This window comes from Cynocephalus volans, chromosome 4 (genome assembly GCF_027409185.1).
Source record: "Cynocephalus volans isolate mCynVol1 chromosome 4, mCynVol1.pri, whole genome shotgun sequence".
In the NCBI taxonomy this organism is placed as follows: domain Eukaryota; kingdom Metazoa; phylum Chordata; class Mammalia; order Dermoptera; family Cynocephalidae; genus Cynocephalus; species Cynocephalus volans.
The window spans coordinates 73,669,675-73,691,190 of NC_084463.1; the positions used below are offsets into that span (position 1 = coordinate 73,669,675).

At 38.2% G+C, this 21,516-nt stretch overlaps 1 protein-coding gene across 1 annotated transcript in view; it reads right to left on the bottom strand.

Moving 5' to 3' along the window:
- The window catches only part of ARHGAP42 (Rho GTPase activating protein 42), a 286,282-nt gene that overhangs the window by 184,845 nt on the left and 79,921 nt on the right, over positions 1-21,516 (bottom strand). The window contains exon 3 of the mRNA XM_063093670.1: positions 7,832-7,893. Within this exon, the coding sequence (XP_062949740.1) occupies positions 7,832-7,893 (62 nt within the window). The remainder of the gene's footprint in view (positions 1-7,831; positions 7,894-21,516) is intronic.

Genomic DNA, 21,516 nt, shown 5'->3' on the forward strand with positions numbered 1-21,516 from the left:
AGTTTGAGCTACTAAATACTAGATTAAATTTTGAACACCTAATATATACAAGGGGAAAAAAAAGAATGTAAAAAAAGATCAGGTCTCTGACCTCAAGGTGGTTAAAATCTAAATAAAAAGAGAAGACACTGGATATAACAGAGCAGTGAGTGGGAAGCCCAACCTAGGATCGAGTCCTCTATCTTCATTTTTGTCACTTACTAGTGGTCTATCTGCACCACGTTGAGTAACTCACTTAGAGACTGAGCTCAGTTTCAGATTGTTGTGAGGACCGAATAAAAATGTATGTAAAGGTACTCTAAACACTTAAGAAGAACACAAATGATTACTATGATTATTAGCAATAAAAAATAAAGCCACTATTGTTGCAGTTGCGATGAACTGTGTGTGATCTGGCACCTGCCAACCTTGCCTCAATATTTCACCGGATGACTGGCAATTCAAAAAATGTGAAAAGCAGAACTTTATACATGGAGAACATTAAGAAAATTTATTTATTCTATTTTTTCCCCCAAAATTTCAGGTGAAATCATTGTATAAAAATTATGCTATGGAGGCAGCATACCTGAAGTTTGTTTCTAATAAAAGTTAACCTAAGACATATTAGAAATATAATCTATATTCATGCATGTGAAATGTTGGTATATTGTGCCTCATTTATCTGAGACAATAAAAGAAACTGTATTACTTGACAGATAATTGAACTTAAGTATATAATAGCACCAATGCCAAAAACTTAGAGATTAGTCATTATCACCTACCAATACAATATCTGCAAAGCAAAAATTTATGGCAGAACATTTTAAAAAGTTTCCATTTCTCTTTCATCAACAGAAATGGGCACATGTAATTTTCTTGACATTTAAAATATTCTATGATTTCATGAATTCTTGGTTCAAGGGCAGGGGGGAAGACAAACAGGTTTGCAAGATTTATTGAACATTTTTAGCTCTTACCTATCAAAAATTTGATGTGAGAACTGTCAATGGATTGATGGATGAAGTTTTTGCTGAATATATGCCTATTTAAATATGACAAAGTATTTGAAAATTAATCAAAGATAATCTCAAATCTTATAATACCTGTGCTCTTCCCTAATTTTTATAAGGTACTGCAATAACATATCTAAAGTTCTTAGTACTGCATCCCACATAGTGTATTAACAATACATTAGCTAATGTTACTTACATAATTCTTAACTAAAATAGAGTCTTGGTTTGTCACATTATGAGTTATGTGAACCCAGACTCTAGAGCCCAAAAGCCTGGGTTCAAATCCTTGTGCTACCTGGTAGTTTTGTGTCTTTGAATTTCCTCTTCTTTAAAAAGGGTGCATTAATAGTACACTCCTCAGAGGGTCGCTGTGCTGAGTTAAGCTGAAAAGCAATTATAACACTGCCTGGCACCATGGAAATGCTTAGTTTCAGCTGCTGTTATCATCTACAGCAGTGCTGCCCAACAGAAATACAATGAATGCCGCATAACAAATAACACATTTCAGATGCCCCATGGCCACACGTGGCTAATGTCTAATGCATAGGGGACCACAGATTTATACTTTAAATCTCTTGGGGCTCACTTAAGAGCTCAAAATCTTGTATCAATGACCAAATAATGTATATTTCTGGACACATTTTTTTCCTTTCTTTAATAAGCATCTAAAACTATTCTGATTTTGCCCCCTATTAATTCTTATGTAGGACTGCTTATACTTTAAAAAAAAAAAAAGTGAAAAAAAGAAGAAGAAATAGAGGCCTTAATATTCTTATAAAGTAAATGAGTATTACTGTAATTTTAATTAAGGTTATAAATTTCCTAAGTTCCTCCACAAATTTTTGTTCAAAAATAATACCTGGACACTTAACCCATTTCAGGAAAGTAGTTTCATTACCCAAGGATAAAAAGACTAATCTGGGCACTAAATAGAAAGAATATGAATTCTGGAAAACCTAAAGTAAAACTTGAACTTACACAGGCCAAAGGTGAATGTGAAATGTTTGGGGCAACAGTGGTTAAAAAAGAGTTTCTCGTACTAATAAAAATGAAGAAAAAAGAAAAAGTAGTTTCACCTATAAATTCTCCAAGATAAACACTAGCTAAAATATTCTGAAGATGAAGCTTTATCGGCTGGTGACAAAGATACAGCCAAGAAAAAAATGCCTACATTGCTCCCCCCACACACACAAAAAAATCTGTCAAGGTCAGGAACTGAGACTACTGAGAAAGTGAGGGGTCCGGGGGTCCAGGAGTGAAATGATAGGGGGGAGGGGGCAGAAGAGCAGCATAGGGTGATCGGGTAATTTGGATCTTCTATCCTGAGAAACACTGTGGCCACTGGGTCCACATTCTAGAAGCTTCTATGTATTATGGTCCCGCATCTCTACTATATGCCGATGAATAAATGGGGCTTTTAGCAAGCCGTCCAGACAGGCTTCTCTTAGTTCTCCTCCTGATCTAATCTCCTTTGTTGATTCTACCACATCTGAGCAAACTCTGAACTCAATGAACCTCAGGGCTCCGTCCTCCCACTTTTTCTCTTCTGTCTCCACATTCACATACCTCTGAGCTCATCCATTCCCATAACTTTAAATACCCCCTACATGTTGACAACTTCTAAATTTATATCTCCAGTCCAGCTACTCCCCTGAACTCCAGCTGCTCCCTAGGCAAGGCTACTTAGATATGCAGTAGGCACCTAAAAGATCAAAAATTTAATTCTATTTCGTCCCCATCTCTTTTTTCATCTCAGTTAACAACATCATCATCTACCAGATACATTATTTTTTTTCCAGCACATCACCACCAGACATAATGTATTTAATGTCTGTTTCTCCCCAGTAGAATGCAAGATGCATGACAGCAGGTATTTCTGCCCCATTGTATAAGGACTTAAGGGGCTCATCTAGGCTGTATGGAAAGGGCAGGGCTGCAGGGGAGAGATACAGGATAAAGCCTGAATGACAAGGTGGAACCAGTCATGAGAGGAGATGGATCAGGATGTTCAAGGCAGAGGACATGACAAATGCAAAGGTGTAAGTCCCAAAAGAAGTTTGTAGTGACACATGAGGAGGAACAAAAAGAAAGCCCATGGGACTGGAGAGCAGGGAGCGAGAGGGAGAGTACTGAGAAGGAAGGAATGGGGGTAGGTAACAGAGAGGAGGATAGTACCAAGACCCATTCCAGGAGGCCACAACTGAGTTTTTCCTGCTTCCCTGGGGGGTTCTCTTGTTATGTTAGTATTGGTTCAAATTAATTTTAGACAGCCTGGCATAAAATGGTAGCATTTGCACAGCTAAGTTAGCTGTGAGAAGGAAAAAAGAGTGGTTCCTGTGGGGGTGTGGAATATGAGGAGACATTGCCATGAAATCCTTCCACGTGTTGAGGGTAGTCTGGATGCCTGATCTATGCCACCTTCTAATCAAAATCATTTAAGTGCCACATTTTAGGGGTGGAAATTCTAACATTTCCAATAATGAGACACCTTTTAAAAAACCCTATGTCAATAATCAACACCAGATCCTGACTTTTTAAGTAATAAGCACTTTAATAAGGCCAATACAAAGAGCTGTTAAATCATTTCTTATTTGTGTCATTCAAAGGCTGTTCCCAGCATAGCCACATGACACCAAGTGTCAATCAACATCATGGAAGATGGTTTTTCTAATGAAAACTATGACACAGGATGAACTATACTCTGAAAAGTTTCTGAAATGCATTTTCCATTACTTCTCTGAGTCACATTTTTGTTGTAGTAAAACTATGCATTTTTAGTGGGTTTCAGCAGAAATTTAAAAAACAAAAACAAACAAAAAAACCCTCAATACTTAAAAGTTAGAAGGAGCTAAGAGAAGGTTCCATTTCTAAAATCAATGTTCCTTTGAGCTCTTTTTCTGCAAACAGTCATTAAGTTACCAAGATGATGCATTCACCTTACTAAGTATAGTAAATCATAGGAAATAAGAGAATTTATTTAAACTGTTAAGTGCTAAGTGCTCTCTTTCATCTTCATGAGACTTTATTTTTGTTTACTCCCTGTTCTGACACACTTAAGACTTTGGTCAAACCCAGTTAATATATAATACTCATGATTTATCAATAGAAAACAAAATAATTAAATGACTTTACATTTAACTATAAGAGTTCCTTTATACTTTCCTGGTATACTTAAAATATTCTACGTACCAAATAAAGCACTAATTTTTAAAATACAAATTCTTCAACACATCTTTGCAAACAATCTGTTACCAGATATATTATCACTCAGTTGTAATAACAAGACAACTGAAGTTGATTCAACATGAAGTGTTGATTTATCCCTCCAGTATTTAGATTTGTGTGTTTAATGATTATTTTATATATTATCTTTGTGGAAATGCATTCCATTAGGCTTTTATCTGTAGAGCTTTTTTTCATTACTTTGCGCATTCTTTGTTCCGGACCTTCTCTGAAACAACAGATAAAGCAATCAAAATTCACAGTATGACTTCACTCATGAAAGGAGAATTTCTCCCTTCCCCCAACGTCAGAAATATGGTGGACTCTCATACATTATTGGTGGGACTGCAAAATGGTGCAGCCTCTATGGAAAATGTTATGGAGGTTCCTCAAACAATTGCAGATAGATCTACCATACGACCCAGCCATCCCACTGTTGGGAATATACCCAGAGGAATGGAAATCATCAAGTCGAAGGTATACCTGTTCCCCAATGTTTATCACAGCACTCTTTACAATAGCCAAGAGTTGGAACCAGCCCAAATGTCCATCATCAGATGAGTGGATACGGAAAATGTGGTGTATCTACACAATGGAATACTACTCAGCTATAAAAACGAACGAAATACTGCCATTTGCAACAACATGGGTGGACCTTGAGAGAATTATATTAAGTGAAACAAGTCAGGCACAGAAAGAGAAATACCACATGTTCTCACTTATTGGTGGGAGATAAAAATTAATATATAAATTCACACACACACACACAAACGGGGTGGGGGAGAAGATATAACAACCACAATTACTTGAAGTTGATACGACAAGCAAACAGAAAGGACATTGTTGGGGGGGAGGGGGAGGGAGAAGGGAGGGAGGTTTTGGTGATGGGGAGCAATAATCAGCCACAATGTATATCGACAAAATAAAATTAAAAAAAAAAAAAAGAAAGAAATATGGTGGAAGGCAGAAATGAAAATCTTTGAGACATTAAGAGCTGGTGGTCCAGTCTTCATCTCCATGGCTTATAAGACACTCTATCATATTCCTCAGCCATTTCCTCTCCTTGGTCCCTGTTCTTTACCCTGTGATTATACCGGATGATCTCAAGATCCTGCCCATAAAACATCCAAATCTCTGAGCTCAGCCTTCTCAATTGCTATGAACTGTCTCCCAGCTCAGCCACATCTTAACCTCATCACTATCTGGACCAGCTCCAAGACCAAGTTCAGTACATTTCAACTCCTACTCCTGACCACAATTTCCCTGTCTTCTCTCTGACTCCCCTTTGTTCCCAGTGAACCCTCAACATAACTAAGCAGTCAGGCTTGCCCTCTCTGCTTCCTAAAACGATCACTGTCCTCCTGCCTCAATTATCACTATGCTCAACCAGAACACATTTTTATATATATGAATCCATGTCCCTTGAATCCAGCACCATGTATTCTGGGCCAACCACCAACATGAATCTGACCTCCCAAATGTACTTACTGCTCACAGTCCAGTATTGGGTGTTGCTAGAAAAATCCATAAAAACATGGTAGTTAGTCTTTCCTTGACATATTTATGGTACTAACTTCAACAGCTCTTCCCTGCTGACCAGCAGTCCCTTTATTCTTTTCTTGAATAACCTGCCCTTGGCTGTTCTAAACTATTTCTACAAACTCCTGGCCACAGCACATAACCACTCCCTAACACTATTCTCCACCTGTCCAATCAATATGTTTTCTGTTCCAAATTTCTATGTTTTCACCAATCCTCTCTTCCTTTTCTCCCACTTCAGAGCAAGAGTATTTTCCCTGGTGCCTAAAAAGTCTCCTCAGTGCTGTGAGAACATTCCCTTGGTTCTATTTCCTCCTGTAAACTATGACACTTTCCCATATTCTTTAACACATTTTCTAAAATTATAACCCCACTGTTGGTATAATGCTCTCTTGAACTATTTGCATGAGATTTGAATCACAGCCTCAGCAACCAAGAACTGTATATTTCCCTGGCTTCCACCCCATTTCTAACTCAATTTCCATATCCCTGTAACTACTCTTTCCCATTTCTGCTATCAGCACCTCTTCTGCACCATAAGTGCACATACTACCCAGGTCTCCTCGTGTAAGTTGGACTTCCATTGCGTAGCTCACAAAGCTAGAGTGAGGATTATGTATAAAGCACTTAAAATAGTGTCCTATTTAGGCTTCAAGAGTCAGATCAAAGTCATCTTCACAGAAAAACTTTCTCTGACCCTCGCTGAAAAGGTAAGTCCCCCACAAAAGGCTTATATGTATGTAGTATAGGTCACAATGCTTGGCTGTCTCTTTGATACTGGGACCAAACCCATGTGGGGTAATGTTTCCTAAAAGAATATGGTCACCCTGCCACCAACAGTAACCATAACAGTTCTTCCCCACCTCATCTATTTCTCACATAGGTGCCAAATTAATCTCTCCCCAATCCCATGTTGATCCTTTCACTCTTCTCTTCAAAAACTTCTGGCAATTCACCACTGCCTATAACAAATAAAAAAAATTCTTGGCCCAGATTTTAATCTCTGCTTGTAGCCAAAACTACCAACCTTATTAAGCCCTTCTAAGAAACATCTGCCTTATTCCACAAATATGCACAGTACTTTCTCCCACCTCACGACCTCCGTCCAAGCTCATTTATATGACCGTCATAGCTCAGGGAATGCACCCTGTGAGTTAAGGCCACCGTACAGGCACCCTCCTCAAACTACTTTCTCTTATCGATATAGCAAGAGGACACCAAATTGTGCCACATTCCTAGAACATTTAGTCCACATGTGAGTATTATGTTCCTGTGTATACATAATCTCCCAACTGGATGGTGAAGGCAATTGATATCAAAGATGACGTCTTAAACAAGTCTGCAACCCTCACTAGAACTGACAAGTGTCATCATTATCACCATCAACACGTACTTACTATGTGCCAGGTGCTGCTACAAATAGTTTACAACAATCCCGTGGGGTACATACTACTTTTTTCCCATATTATAAATGAAACACTGGGTCACAGACTGGGACCACCACAGAAATTTGAATACAATGGGTACAAAATTATGTTTTTGAATGGATAAATGTATTACCAGTGTGTTCGGACACCATCCCATAAGTTAATCATCCCAGAATGCTTTCCCCCTTCTTTCCAGAATAGCAAAATCCTCCCAGCCTTCAAGACTCAACTCAAATGTCACCTTTTCAAGGAAGTCTCTTGCTAACCCCCTGGCAAAGTTAGCTGCTCCTGCCATGAACAGTTTTTAATGCTTGAAATGTATATTTATTGGAACACTGAGGTTGTTCATAACTTCTAAATGTTTGCTGAATTAGAATAGGTTTCTTAATGGCAGCTTGTTTAACATTTTTAATTCTCAGATCAAATGACAAGCAAAATAAATTTACATCTGAACAAATGAAATAAATAGAACAATTATTATTATTACCAATATTTGATAATTATACTCACTAATCTTTTCACAAGTATATGAAGCATTTTGTACATTTGTAAATCACAAGGTCTTGCATGGCTGTATAATTGAGAAGGTCTGTTCTTTCTTCTAATATGTCCAAAGAAAGCAATATTCTTAAGAATAAGGAAAAGACTTACCAGTCTTCGCCTTTCTTCTTCTACTGCAATGAGGAGCCTTGCAAATTCTTTCAGTGACTGAGCTATTTAAAAAAAAAAACAGCATTAATCTTTTTTCATTGCTAATATCTAATTACAATGGAACAAACATTACAATAAAGCTAGTTATTAAATTGTATATATTATATACTGTGGTTTCATGTTTGTATAACCATAAAAGAGTACATACAATAGAAACCTAATAACTAACAGCTATAGATAAGAGATGTATGTTTGTGCTACAAACTGACACTTAGCAGGTATCAAGTATAATATTTTTTCTTCAAAGACACTAGGAGAAACAGTATATATATTTTATATATAAAACTTACACACACCTTAATAAAAAAATATAGTATTGTAATCACTTCTAAATGGTGACCTACAAATAATGAAACATTTTTTAAATCTGTAAGAAGCAATAAATCTAGTACTATTTAGATGTACTTAGTAGCAAGGACTCCCACTGACATCAATAAGCTCAAGGGTCATAGATATTGTATTTGAAAATAGATTCTACATTCTGAAGGGATCAACTTTGCTCCCACATTCAAGGTACATTGGACCTTTGCTATTCAATTTAGTGTGGTCAGAAGAACCAGCAATATCAGCATCTTGGGAGCTTGTTAGAAATGCAGAATCTCTGGCCCTATTCCACAATTTGCATTTTAAAAAGGTACACAGCTGATCTGTTTGTGTATTAAGGTTGAGAAACACTGCTTTAGAAGGCTATCCACACCTATACTGCCATGCCTTTAGCAGGAGTTAGATAAGGAAAATCATCTAGATTGGAGTGGGAAAGAATCAATTATTCAGAAATATTGAGAGAACAAATCAAAAATAAGCAAATCTATTAATGGGGAGTTACAGTAGCATATTCTATAAAAATGCATAGTCCCAAAGTGCAATTGTGAAAGAGAAATTCATCCACAACAATTTTCATACCTAATACTTAATATGAATTATTAACTAAAGTCATAATGTTTGGGTTACAAAAATAACAACACAAATAAGGTGAATGCAAAACTTATTTTTATGTAAGCATAAACCTTCCCTTCCATGTCCTTTTTCATTAGGTTCCCATCTCTTCCTTTACCCTACTAATACTGAAAACATTCTGTGCGACCAGAAGTCTAGTAAGTCTGGCATAAAACCTACACTAAAGGCAGGTAGTGAGGAAAACAAGAATCTCATCTACAGAACTCATTAAGGAAGAGAAAGAATGTTTTCCAAAATTCCAATTTAGAATTTTTTTCCTCTTTTCAGAACTGCTAGGCTCCTGCTAACTGAGCTGACGTGAAATACAATCCCTATGATTACTTCATATTGGATTTTATTCACAGTTACCATAACAGAAATTGAAGGATTACCTGGGAGACTCAGGTTAATCTGATAAACACATTAATGGCCTTAGAATAAATATAACTTTCTCTCTTTGTTGTTGTTTTTTTGTATTTTATGGCTTTTTGGTGGCTGGCACATACGTAGATCCAAACCCTTGACCTTGGTAGTATAACTTCTTTTTTAAGTTTAGGAAAATAAGATACTAATTTCTTCAGAAATACTGATATTACGATATAATAGATCCTAGTTTTGACAAGAGTAAGTTGAACAGAAAAAGATTTTATAAATATAAAGAAGATTTTAACTGGAATTTGTAATAGCACAGTATATTGTTGTATCTTCTGTAAAGAAAGCATTCCATTATCACGCCACTGAAGCTCTCTGTTGGAGAGTTTGAGAAGTGAACAAAACTTTGAATGATGAAAAGCGATGTTAACGCGCCTACAAAGAAAGAAGCCAAGAGGCAAGTCAGTTCAGGATGCAGGAATTGGAGGCAGCAAGTACTCCAGAAGGTGACGAGATAAAAAAGAGAGAGACTGGTTGAAAGTCTGTGTAAGAAGCACATTAACTCCAGATTTCTAACTCAATGCTTGCAAACCTACATATCAAAAAACATTTTCCTCCGGTGCTTCCTTTTACCAGAAGCTACTGGATGAATGAGACACTCTAACAAACCATAGGAATAAACCAAGAAGATGATATGCAATCCAAAAAATAGGAGATCCAATGTAGGGGAAAGAAAGGCCAGTAGAATTCCCAGGATGACACAGAGATATTCCAGGACAACAGGTATACAAAAGGTCCAGAGAGGATCGTGTCTAGACTTACACAAGAGGTTTGGGGCTCCAGGAAACATATCTCCAGAGAAAGGAAAATAGAACTGATCAGTATCCTGATGTATCTGAGCATAATGAGAGGAACTGACAATTCTGGAAAAAACTTTAAGAATAAGTTAGAGATAAGCACTTAAAAAAAGAAAAGGAAGTTCAAAGCCAATTATTAACTCCTAGGAAAAGGAAGTTATACAAATAACATAATCACAATAAACTAAGTAGCTGAGTTGTAAGTAATATGTACAAAATCACTATAATATGAACATTAAAAAATGATTTTACCGAAATTAATTTTTAACTCTATTGAGAGAACAGGGGGAAGAGGCATGTGAGATAGTACGAAGGCAAGGCATATATGACAGTAGTGTAAGCCAAGTGATGACATCTGCTGTAGAATGGATGCCTCCCGCCGCCCCCCCCCCCCCCAACAACCTCATTGAAGCTTAAATTACCACTGTAACTGTTGAGGGTGGGAAATCCTATTACGGTAATAGAAGAGGTGATTAGATTGTAGGATCATGCAGTAGGGAATGGATCAATAATGGTGGTCAGGGGAGTGCGGGTATGAGGAACTCTCTCTCTCTGCTCCACCATCTTCTGGCATGTGAGACTCCTGGATCACTGTCACCACCACCAAGGCCTTCACCAAATGTATTCCCTGGACTTTGGACTTCCCAGTCTCTGAAACTGTAAGCAATAAACTTTATTATCTTACAAATTACCCAGTTCTGTGTATTCTGTTATAAGCAACAGGAATAGACCAACACAATATCTAAGACAGAAAAAAAAAAAAAAAATCAAGAAATAGCAGGATAATCATGGTCTTGAAAAAAAATAGAGGAAATGGCTGAAAAAGTGGTCTTTCTGGAGAATTAAGTAAGTAGTGGGGACTGGCAGGATAGAAGACTGCTAGTTTTTGTGAAGCCTAACAAATTCCGTAACCTTTTAAACAATAATGAAAAATAGAACATGCTACAAATGCTATTTTCCAACTAGCCTTCATACGAAGAGGGCATAAATCACATATTATTAATATCCCAAAAGGTTAAATACCTAGCACAGGTTAAATAGTCTGTCAACAGCTATTTTGGAATAAATTAAAATATAGCTTCATTTTAGATTGGCAGGAGCAAACCAGCACCTCCCACATGGTCAACTCCAAAAAAGATCACTGGCCCCTGTAGCCCTGGATGGTACTTTGCTGGCCCTGTGGATTCCCCTACCCCAAGAGTAAATCGTGGAGTTGCCTTACACCTGATTTTGGTTACAAACAAGAAACTCAGGTTCTCATTTTAATGTTCTACCTCTTTAAAAATTAATGATGCTGTTTTCTACTTGAATGGTTTTCAGGTCTGTTTCCCAGATAAATACTATTTATAGGCTCAGTAAGATAACAGTTGATTATAATGTGAATGTCTATGAAGAAAAATTTTAACATACAAAAGTAATTGCATGTCTGGTTCCCCACAACAAAAACTACTCTCCCTCCAGCACTCCTGAGACTAGCTCCAATTAGACAATAAATTTTATTGCCTCTTTTTCTTTGTTGATTCTTTTTCAGGGAAAAAACTTCAAAAAACTAAGATTGCTCTCTTTAAATATTACAGTCTCAATTTCATAAACGTATAACCTACTTGGTCCAAATCAAGATATTCACGTTGAGAAAGGAGGTGCTCAGTTTCTCTAGGTTTGGGTTTCAGGACACACCTCTGGGTTTCAAGCCACTCCGTTAAGGTATCAGGACCTTCCTCTAGGCCCTCCCCTAGAGGAAAGTTACTGATGCTTATTGCACCTATTTTCCACCAGCAAGGGGAGGCTGAGACCACAAGGGGCTGACTTATGCAAATTCCGTAGCTGAGCATGTTCACTAAAAGGAATTTGTATAGGCTTATATGACCCCAGTGACTAAGGATGCTCAGTGGAGGAGAGTTTATCCTTTGAATGACCTTCTACAGGAGACACCAAAGAGCACAGAATAAACTTGAATATGTTCAGTGCATGTGACAAAATTTGGCCAATGAACACGTCCTAAAAGGAGACCAACTGAGCATGTGTAAGACTGTTACATAACTGGGAACGACCCCCTTACTGAATATTCATTAGATAGCATAAATACATACTAGAGAGCGAAACTATAAAAGTGGAATCTTTGCTCACTTTCCTCGGGCCAACCCTTACTCTGCCAGCTGAGGTGTGTTCTGCCAGCTGAGGTGTGTATGCTTTCTTTTTGTATCAAACTTACCTTCAGCAAGCGGCTGCTTACTCTATTCAACCAGCCTGTGCTTTGTATTAAACTTTGAGTGTGTACTTCTTACTCTTGTATTAAACTTGATGTGGGCACTGCTTAGTCTCTAGAGCTCTTATTTGTTACATTTAACCTGTCTCACTTTCTACTGTGACTCTGCTCTTGAATTCTTTCCTGTGGTGGAATCAGGACCCTGGTAAGAGGACTAGGGGGGCTGAGGCTGACTATTGGGGCTCCTCAGACCCTCTCCTCTGGTATCAATTTCATTTCTTTTATTAGAAAATAAACATCCAGGGACACTAAATATTCATTTCATGAATTAGTGAGAGTGGCCTACTAACTTTTTAATCCTATTTCTAAAGTTTCCCCTAGATCTTTTTATTTATAATGATGTCAAAGTATTGCATTAATAGCTTACTAGGCATAACATAACACAGAAAGAACACAGGAATTAACAATCCCATAAAGCAGGTATAAAAGAATTCAAGGGATTATCATGTAAATTGAATTTTAGGAGAACAGGCTGATGGGGATTTCCAGTCACTTCCCTGCCTTTCCCACCCTCAAAGTCTAACAGGAATTTCTGACACAAGCCAGGCAGATCCAAACTAGCTAGTGTACCCCAGCAGGTCCCTAGCACTAAGAGTCCAGTTAGAATTTATGGTGCACAAGATCCACAAATGCCTTAAGAAATACGAAAACTGGGGGGAGTCTATTCTACACCTTGGGCACAAAATATATAGAAAATAACTCCCAGCACCCATGACAGTGCTTTATACAGAGCAGCTATTGATTTTGTCTGAGCCATTTCTTCTAAAACTTCACTTAACCAATATCTGAAAAGACTTTTTTATTACGTGAATTTCTAATACCCAGTATAAGAAATTATATGTGATGTGATTTTATCAATATTAATATTTATACAAATAACAACTACTTTATTATCTGATTAGGGGGGGTCTAGACTAACATGTAATATAACAGCTGGTCCTGCAATTATAGATTTTGACTATACCTACATTTTATGACAGGAGCTTGATTTAGGGAGAGCTATATTCTGAAAACAATACTTAATACACAGTGGGCTTTCAATAGCTGATTGTTAAATTAATTCATGAGTTTAACAATACATTCTCAGAGTCTATTTGCTCTACAAGGAGAAACATACCAACTCTTATTCTAGGATTCATGAAATATTATGAAAAGGATAGGCCAGACACTTTGGAAAATTATGTTAGCTATCTAAATTCCTGCCACCTGCACGAAACTTTCCTGGCTGTATTCATCAATAATCTCTCCCCTTCCTGTCCATCTGGAGCAAGAGATGACAAGAGAGCAATCAAAATATAGTTTCACATATAAATTTTAACTTTCCAACAAATTATTGAGATCAACAGTATTGCTATAGGTTTTCTTTTTATCTCCACAACATAATATTGGAAAAACACTTTTGGAACAAAAGAAATCTATTATCCAAGTGTATTTATGACAGATCCTGAGAGCATTAACAGTCACAAAGACAACAGCTGAATTGTACCTAGACGGTGAAGAAGTATGATGAGATGGTTTCTATATTGGCCAATATCATAGATTCTGAAACATTTCTCAACTGTCTAAAATATTTATTTCTTAACTTAATCTTTTCGAAAGGCTTAAATTCATCCTACTATTTTTGACTGGAAAGCCTCTTTAGTATCTAAAAGTAAAAAAGAGAGAATAAAGAAAATTACTCCTTGTTCATTGTTGACATACTCCACTATTTTAAATACTAGGCATTACACTATTAAATGTTTCAACAATTGATCAGCTTGGGCTTTACATAATGTACAACTACAATGAAAATTAAGAAAGCATGTCTCTTACATTCAACCAACTTTTATATCATAATCAGACAGTGCTGTGTTAAATATTTTTTCCAGAAGTCTTTACTCAAACTTAAATACCATAAATACACACCAAAACAAAAGTACAGATCACTAATTCAGTGACATATACAATTATGTCAATAGCACATTTTATCATTTTATTAGAGTAGGCAAATCACTTGATCTTCAAATATGCTATAGGATAGAATTGGGTCACAGTAAGTACTTCAAACTTCGTTAAACCTCAAGAAAAACATGAAAATCTGTAAAAGTCTATAAAAGCCAGATTGAACCAATGCAATTACATTTTACAAGTCCAGATGATTCCCCAACAATAACCTTACTTTTCTATTTGGAGGTCAAACATAGGCTCTGTCAAGCCCTTAGTACACTTCTGAACTGACTTTTCATAGAGAGTAGGAGGCAGGCAGTAAAACCTCAATCCTTAATTTGGATATAAGTCAGAGCAGGTGAATTGGTCCTATCCTTCTAGATCTGTCCACACAGAGAAAAATAAGAGTAGGATCAACACACACAGCCAAGTGACACCCAGCATTACACAACAAAAGCTGCAATGATCTAAGGAGCATCATATTACCAGGAGTTCATGTTTGGAACTCTTTGCTGAGTGAGTTTTAACTCCTTGAACACTTAAAGATCAATGCTAACATACTGATGGCAGTATCCAACAGAAAGTTTTGATCAAGGAACAATTTAACTCATAAACAAAGCAAAAAGCACAATCATCTTGTGGCATGCCTGAATAAGTACCATGTCAGCAAAAGAGACGAAGTGGTATTAAAAGTGACACCAACTCTCCCACCAGATATTTGGTGTCTTTGGTAACAATTAATACCCTCACTGATAGGCCGTTCACTCTGTTTGCAATAGTGGCATTACTTGCAACCACAAATTCTAGTTGTTATTTTCTGGGAGCCACAACATCAAATAAAAATTTTCCACCCCATTTGTGGCTTCAAGCTCCATGGATGCCTAGTTGCAAAGCCAATAAATTGCTTCCTAAACAGGAAAAAAAAGAAAAAAGAAAAAAATCACAGGCCCACTAACAAATTCTGGCAGGTCACTGTAAACACACCCTAGTAACTCAGAGGCACTCATCTTTCTCCTGACACTTCACAGCCTCTTGGAATCCAAAGTCTCGTATGAAAAACACATGGAAATTTAGTTATCTTTCAAGTAAGTAAGCCTAGTTCTCTACAATGTCCTTCTGGTGATCAGAAATTTTTTAAACTCCCAAACACAAATCAAAAACAGAGATTCATCGGTCGAACAAGTCCCTGAAAACTTGCATTTAAATTACTCTTTATATCCTGTCACTGCATCCTAGTGTAATGATGCATTCAAGTGAATTAGGTTTAGGCATATATAAGATATACCAAGTTGAAAGAGCTTATTAGACATTACTTTAGTAATAAAAAGTTGTTTAGTCCTATAGCATATTTTCCTAATTAAGTATTAAAGAACAATAAGAAATGAACAGCCTACAAATGAAAATGGATGGCAAATTGAACTTTTATTAAATTGACCAGGTATTAGAACTTTTATTAAATTGACAGAGTAGTAGAGAGTTAGAAACAGCCTGGTCCCTGCCTCAGCGCTTGTCTATAACCATCACCTGTGCAGTACTTGGTCCCTCCAGCACTCAGATACCAATTCAGACTCGGAACAAGACACATGTAAGAAATCCCTACTTTGGAATCCACTGGCTTTCTATGAAAGGACATTTTTATGCTTTCTTTGTTCCCATTTATCTCCAACCCAGACTCTTGGCAGGGGTGATAACCTGTGATCTAGTCTCCTTTTAAATTCCTAGCCCCATTCCCAGGGCTTCCCTCAATACCCTCTTTACCATTCATTCCATGGGTCCCTGGGCACTAACCTGTTCTCTAATTTAATCTGGTCTATCAATGTGGGTACCAATACTACTTGCCACTGCTCATTTGGGTTGAGATTCAGAACTTGTGACTGAATTTTCAATCTTTCACTCTAACTGGACACTCAGTCTGGTTTCTCTTACCTTCACTGCTATAACAGCTGGACCCCCCAAAAAGAAAGAAACTTCCTATAAGCCAGGAACTTGCCCTGTAAAAAAAGAGCTGCTACGACTGCTCCAGACTGTTAAAATTATCTATGAAAATGAGAATTATCATGACTCCTAGATAAAAGTCACAATGGATGTACAGAAATAATTCTAGGCTACATTTCTAATGGTTTTTCTTTAGTATATTCTTCCTGAACTATCAGGACCTCTTAGTAATATCTGCTTTGAAACTGCTGAACTATAAGGTAGTTTGAGAGTTCAGATATATACACTCATACATGAGGGTACTTCAAAAAGTTTGTGGAAAAATAGAATTAAAAGATAATATGGGGCTGGCTGGTTAGCTCAATTGGTGGAGCATGGTGCTGACAACACCAAGGTCAAGGATTTGGATCCCTGTACCAGCCAGCCACCAAAGAAAATGATAATAATAATAATTAATAAATAAAATAAAAAATTTTTAAAAGATAATATAAATCTTCCCACAAACTTTTTGAAGACCCTTTATATATACTGGGATTATATAAATGTTATATATGTATTTCACAAAAGACCAAATTTTGCCAAATGAGCACATACAGATATAAAAAGACAACTTTTCAATTTCACACAATTCAAAAACTTGATTCCAGCTGATTTTTCCCTAGACTTCACCACACTAACTTATTACTTCAAACAAATTTCATCTGAATTTGTGGGAAGAACTTTTACTGAGGTTTTGTCATTGCAATAAAGATCATTGTTCATAACTGTACTAGTCTGTTTCTGTGTTGCTATAACAGAATACCTGAGACTGGGTAACTTATAAAGAACAAAGGTTTATTTGGCTTATGATTCTGGGACAGCTGCATCTGGCAGGGGCCTCAGCCTGCTTCTACTCAAGGCGGAAGGTGGCAAGTGGCAAGCAGCCGACGGGTACATGTAGATCACATGGCAAGAGGAAGCAAGAGAGAGAAGGGAGGTGTCAGGGTCTTTTAAACAACTAGCTCTCACAGAAACGAATAAAGCGAGAACTCACTCACTACTCCCACCCCCAAGGACAGCATTATCCATTCACGTGGGATCCGCCCCCATGACTCAGCTGCCAACACTGCCACATTGGGGATTGGATTTCCACATGAGTTTTGGGGGGACAAAACATTCAAACTCTATCAATAACAGAGTCATCAAGTCACATTATTTTCTCTTCTTTCCAAGCTCATGCTAATGTGCTAATAAAAATGAAGAACTGTGCAATCCTGATGTTGCCTTGTTGTTTTTTTTGTTTTGTTTTGTTCTACTGGTGTTTAATCTGTTTCCCAAAGCCAAAACAACCCCAATTCGTAAATCAAATGTAAGAACACTCACATTTCGGAGGTCCCCTACCAAGAGGTAGCAACGTTACATATATGATCTCATTTAATGCTCACACAATGCTATGAGGTACTGAAGTAGTTATTACCTTCTTGTCACAGAGGAAAGGAGGTCACTCAGCCTGAGAGCTTGCTCCATGTTCTCAGAGCTAGCACGTGGAGAACCAGGTATTTAATCTTGGTTGCTTGACTCCAAAGTCTATTTTCTTTCAGCAAACCATTATTGCCAGGGGGGCGGGGGGGGAGTAGTGCCAGCCTGCTACCGTACTACATTACAGGAGAGAAAGAACAGGCTTATCTTCTTTAAAGGCAAACAGTCCTAGAGCTGTTTGTGCTCAGTGGACAATCAGGTGCCACGTATCCTGCCTCAACAGGAACGATCGGGAATTTGTTGCTGACAAACAACCACTTACACCTTGCACTCCCCCCATCCTCGCTGCCCTCAGAAACTGACCTCCCGCACTCCTTCACATTCCCCATCCGATCCTCCTGCCACCACCCTCATGAAGCTTCAACATCCGCTTCCTTGCCCAGCTTTGATTTTCCACAACCTTTTAACCTCCAATGACCTCCACTGTAATTCACACACCCACAAGGAAGCTAAAAATTCAAGCTATCTAACCCCTTTGCTTCTGCTTTTTGGCAATCCTTTTATTTAACTCTAGTTTACTCCTAATCTTATTTCCCACGGTGCCTATCTAAAAACAATTTTCTTCTTTCTCAAGAACCCAGCCCCAAACTTCCCCTCACTCTTACCAGATGGCTTGGCCTCCTGCTTCTCTGTGAAAAGTTCAAGACCCTCTGATCAACACTGTCTCTATTCATTCTCTTCAACATGCCTCCTGTTTCACAAAAAGGGTCCTCTTCCTCTCAAAAGCTAATAACTCCCCACTGATCTTCTCACGTCTCCTCTCTCTCCTCCCCCTCTCCTTCCCTGTCTTCCCTGTGCTCTCTCAGTAATTTCCATCATCACTCCTCCCTTCTTCCCTTTGGCCCACAAACTAACTCCAAGGGTCCTACTATCCTAATGAGGTATGGGGAGCAAGAAGACATTGGGGTGGAGGAAGGAGAAGATTTATTTGATACACAGTCACAGAGCCAATGGCTTGCAGAACTAAACTTTGAATCCTAATTAGCTCACCTGAAATTTATGCACTCTTCTACTAGTCTAGGCATTGGCCCACAGCTCCAACTCACCATCCTAAATTTAACAAATCAAATTATCTACCAGGAATTTCTGCTAGGAATTTTGTCTGTATCTCAAACTTAAAGTGTGTCAAAACTTAACTCACAATTCTGTTCCACTTCCAGGTACCCTGGCCACATATAGACAGAAATGTGCTCATAACACCCTTCTCCTAGTAACTCGAGTGATGAATTATATTCAGTCCTTCCTTCCATATCTCCAGTCACCAAATGCTGATCTCTCCCCTCTACCCTTCTTACATACCCATGTAAGGATCTCTCCTCATCTCTTTTGTAATATGACCTTAGTTTCCCACCTTTTGTGGCTCTAACTCATCGTATATACGACCAGAAAAAAATTCCTAGAGGGCACCTTTGATCCTGTTTTATCAAACTCAAAATCCTTGAATGGGTAAATGAAGTTCAAACTCCATTTTGCAAGTGATATCAGGCTCCATGATGTGGCCATAAGGTACTTTTCCAAATATCTCAGTCCAAGATACTACTATTTCTAATACGGAACTTTGCTCTTTGAAACTAATAGACATTCCTGCAATTTCCCATTTCCATGTCTTTCCTTAACCTACATTTCTCAGTTGCATGTTACTTGATCATTAGGATTGTTGGGAAAATAGAATAGCTTGGTCAGGGCCCTCACCTTGGGTCCAGTTGGGGGTGGTTCAGCATTCTTTGTAAGCAAATTGTGTGTGTGTGTATGTGGAGTTAGTGCGCATGTGCGCCAATGTATGTTTTTAGTTTTGTTGCTATTCTTGTGTGTGTGTGTGTGTGAGAGAGAGAGAGAGAGAGAGAGAGAGAGAGAGGAGTTTCAGTGAAGCAGGTGGGTGGGCATCTGCCTCAGGCATCCACCCAGGGCAGCCATGCTTTCTAACCTATGGCTCCAAGGATCTGTTTTCCAGTTGCCTAGCTCACAGACCGCGTGTGGAAAGTCCGATGACCCAGTCTGGCATGTGTGGGGTCTGGTGACCCAGCCTGGCGTATGAAGGGTTTGTGACCCAGTCTGTGAATGGGCTTGAGGGGTCTGGAAGCTCCAGCCCCAGCCCCAGTGCAACAATCGGCCCAGTCGGCAGGATTACCAGCAGATAAAAGAGCCCAACAACTAGCGTGGTCGTGTAGCTAGACAATTGGCGTCACCGACAGGATTAAGAGTGCTACACTTGGCGATAGTGACAGGATTCCAGACATTAGCCTTAGCCCTGGCACCACAATTGGCGATGTCAACAGGATTAAAGACATTTGCCATGGCTCCACAAGGATCCAGTTCAAATAATCTCTATTTGGGCATTTTCTGATGTCCCTGGCTGGAAGTCTCTTTTCTGGCTTTGGAACTCTCACGGCATTTTTATCCTTACTCTACCTAAAGCACTCAGAACCTTCTCCTTAGTACTACATTGATTACATCACAAAGTTATTTTTTGACCCCCTTCTATTTTGTAAGCCCAGTAAGTATACAAAAAGATTTCATTCATGTTTCCATGTACTAAATTACTCATGAGGTCCTTTGCATTTAGAAGACACTCATACTGGTAGAGAAATTCTACAGAATCCAAAGTCTACATCAGCATGAACTAAGTCACACCTTGCATATCATTTTAATCTGAAAAGCTGGGTTTTTTTGTTTTCCATCGCTGAGAAATGTGTATCGTGTCTACACTGACTCATGAAAATCACCTCTTATTCTAAGGGCACAACCTTAAAATAAAACCTTTTCTCAGGCCGTGAAGGACAAAGTTGCTAGAAATGACCATGTTTCCTGACTAACACGTGGCATTTACTGCTTTGATGGCTCCACTCGCTTAATACTGGGGATCTGGTGATCTAAAAAGCACACCTCTGGAATAGACTAAAACAGTGCCTGACCCCAGTGGTGCTTCTCTCTGCGTAAACCACAAGTTTATTGTTTACAGCAGTGGTTTTCCACAGGCTGCATTAGACACCAAGGAACTCCATAAAATTAAAGTCTCCTAAGGCCCTCACCCAGGGGAGTCCTAGTTCGGGTCTAGGATGGAACCAGAAATAAAAGTTTTAAGGCTCCCCACAGTTGATTCTGATGCTAGACAGTGTGACAGCTCCTGACTTTGGGAATAAAATAAAATACATGTTTGTGTGAGGAATTAAAGGTTCAAAGTACATTTAAATAGGAAATGGTGTATATTTTAACAAGATTTGTAAGGATCATCTCTGCTTCCTTGCTTGAAGCTCATCTGTATTTCAACAGCAGAAAGAAAACTCTTAGCCCTCAGAGACATTATCTGTGAGTCTCAAGAATCAAGCAGGACCCCAGAGCTCTTCTCTTCATAGCCTCCTGAATCATGACTTAGTAACTAACCTGAATTCTATCCATGACAGAGAAATTACTCCGAATTAGCCCTTTTCTTGGTCACATATCCCTAGAAAATTATCCAAGAAAAATGGTTCTTTTACTTTTTTAGGTCTATTATTCAACTCTGTTCTTTTTTCCCAACTTTTCCATCTATAATCTGTTTTCTTCTTCCCCACTAAATCTCTTCTTCATTGCTCGTACGTTTGTCCTTGCTTTTTGCCAATGAGTTCCATTAATTTCTGGGTGTCCATGCCCTGCCTCCTAACTCACTTCTTTGAATCTCCGGGCCTACTGCCTTGTGGTCCATTTTTATGTCAAAATTCAAGCTATATTTTATTATTTCATTCACATTTTGAAAAGTACTCTCTGTGCTTAAAGGATTTGGCAATAAAGGTAATCTCTGAATCACTCTGAACTGGCAAAGGTTTCCACGCTATAAT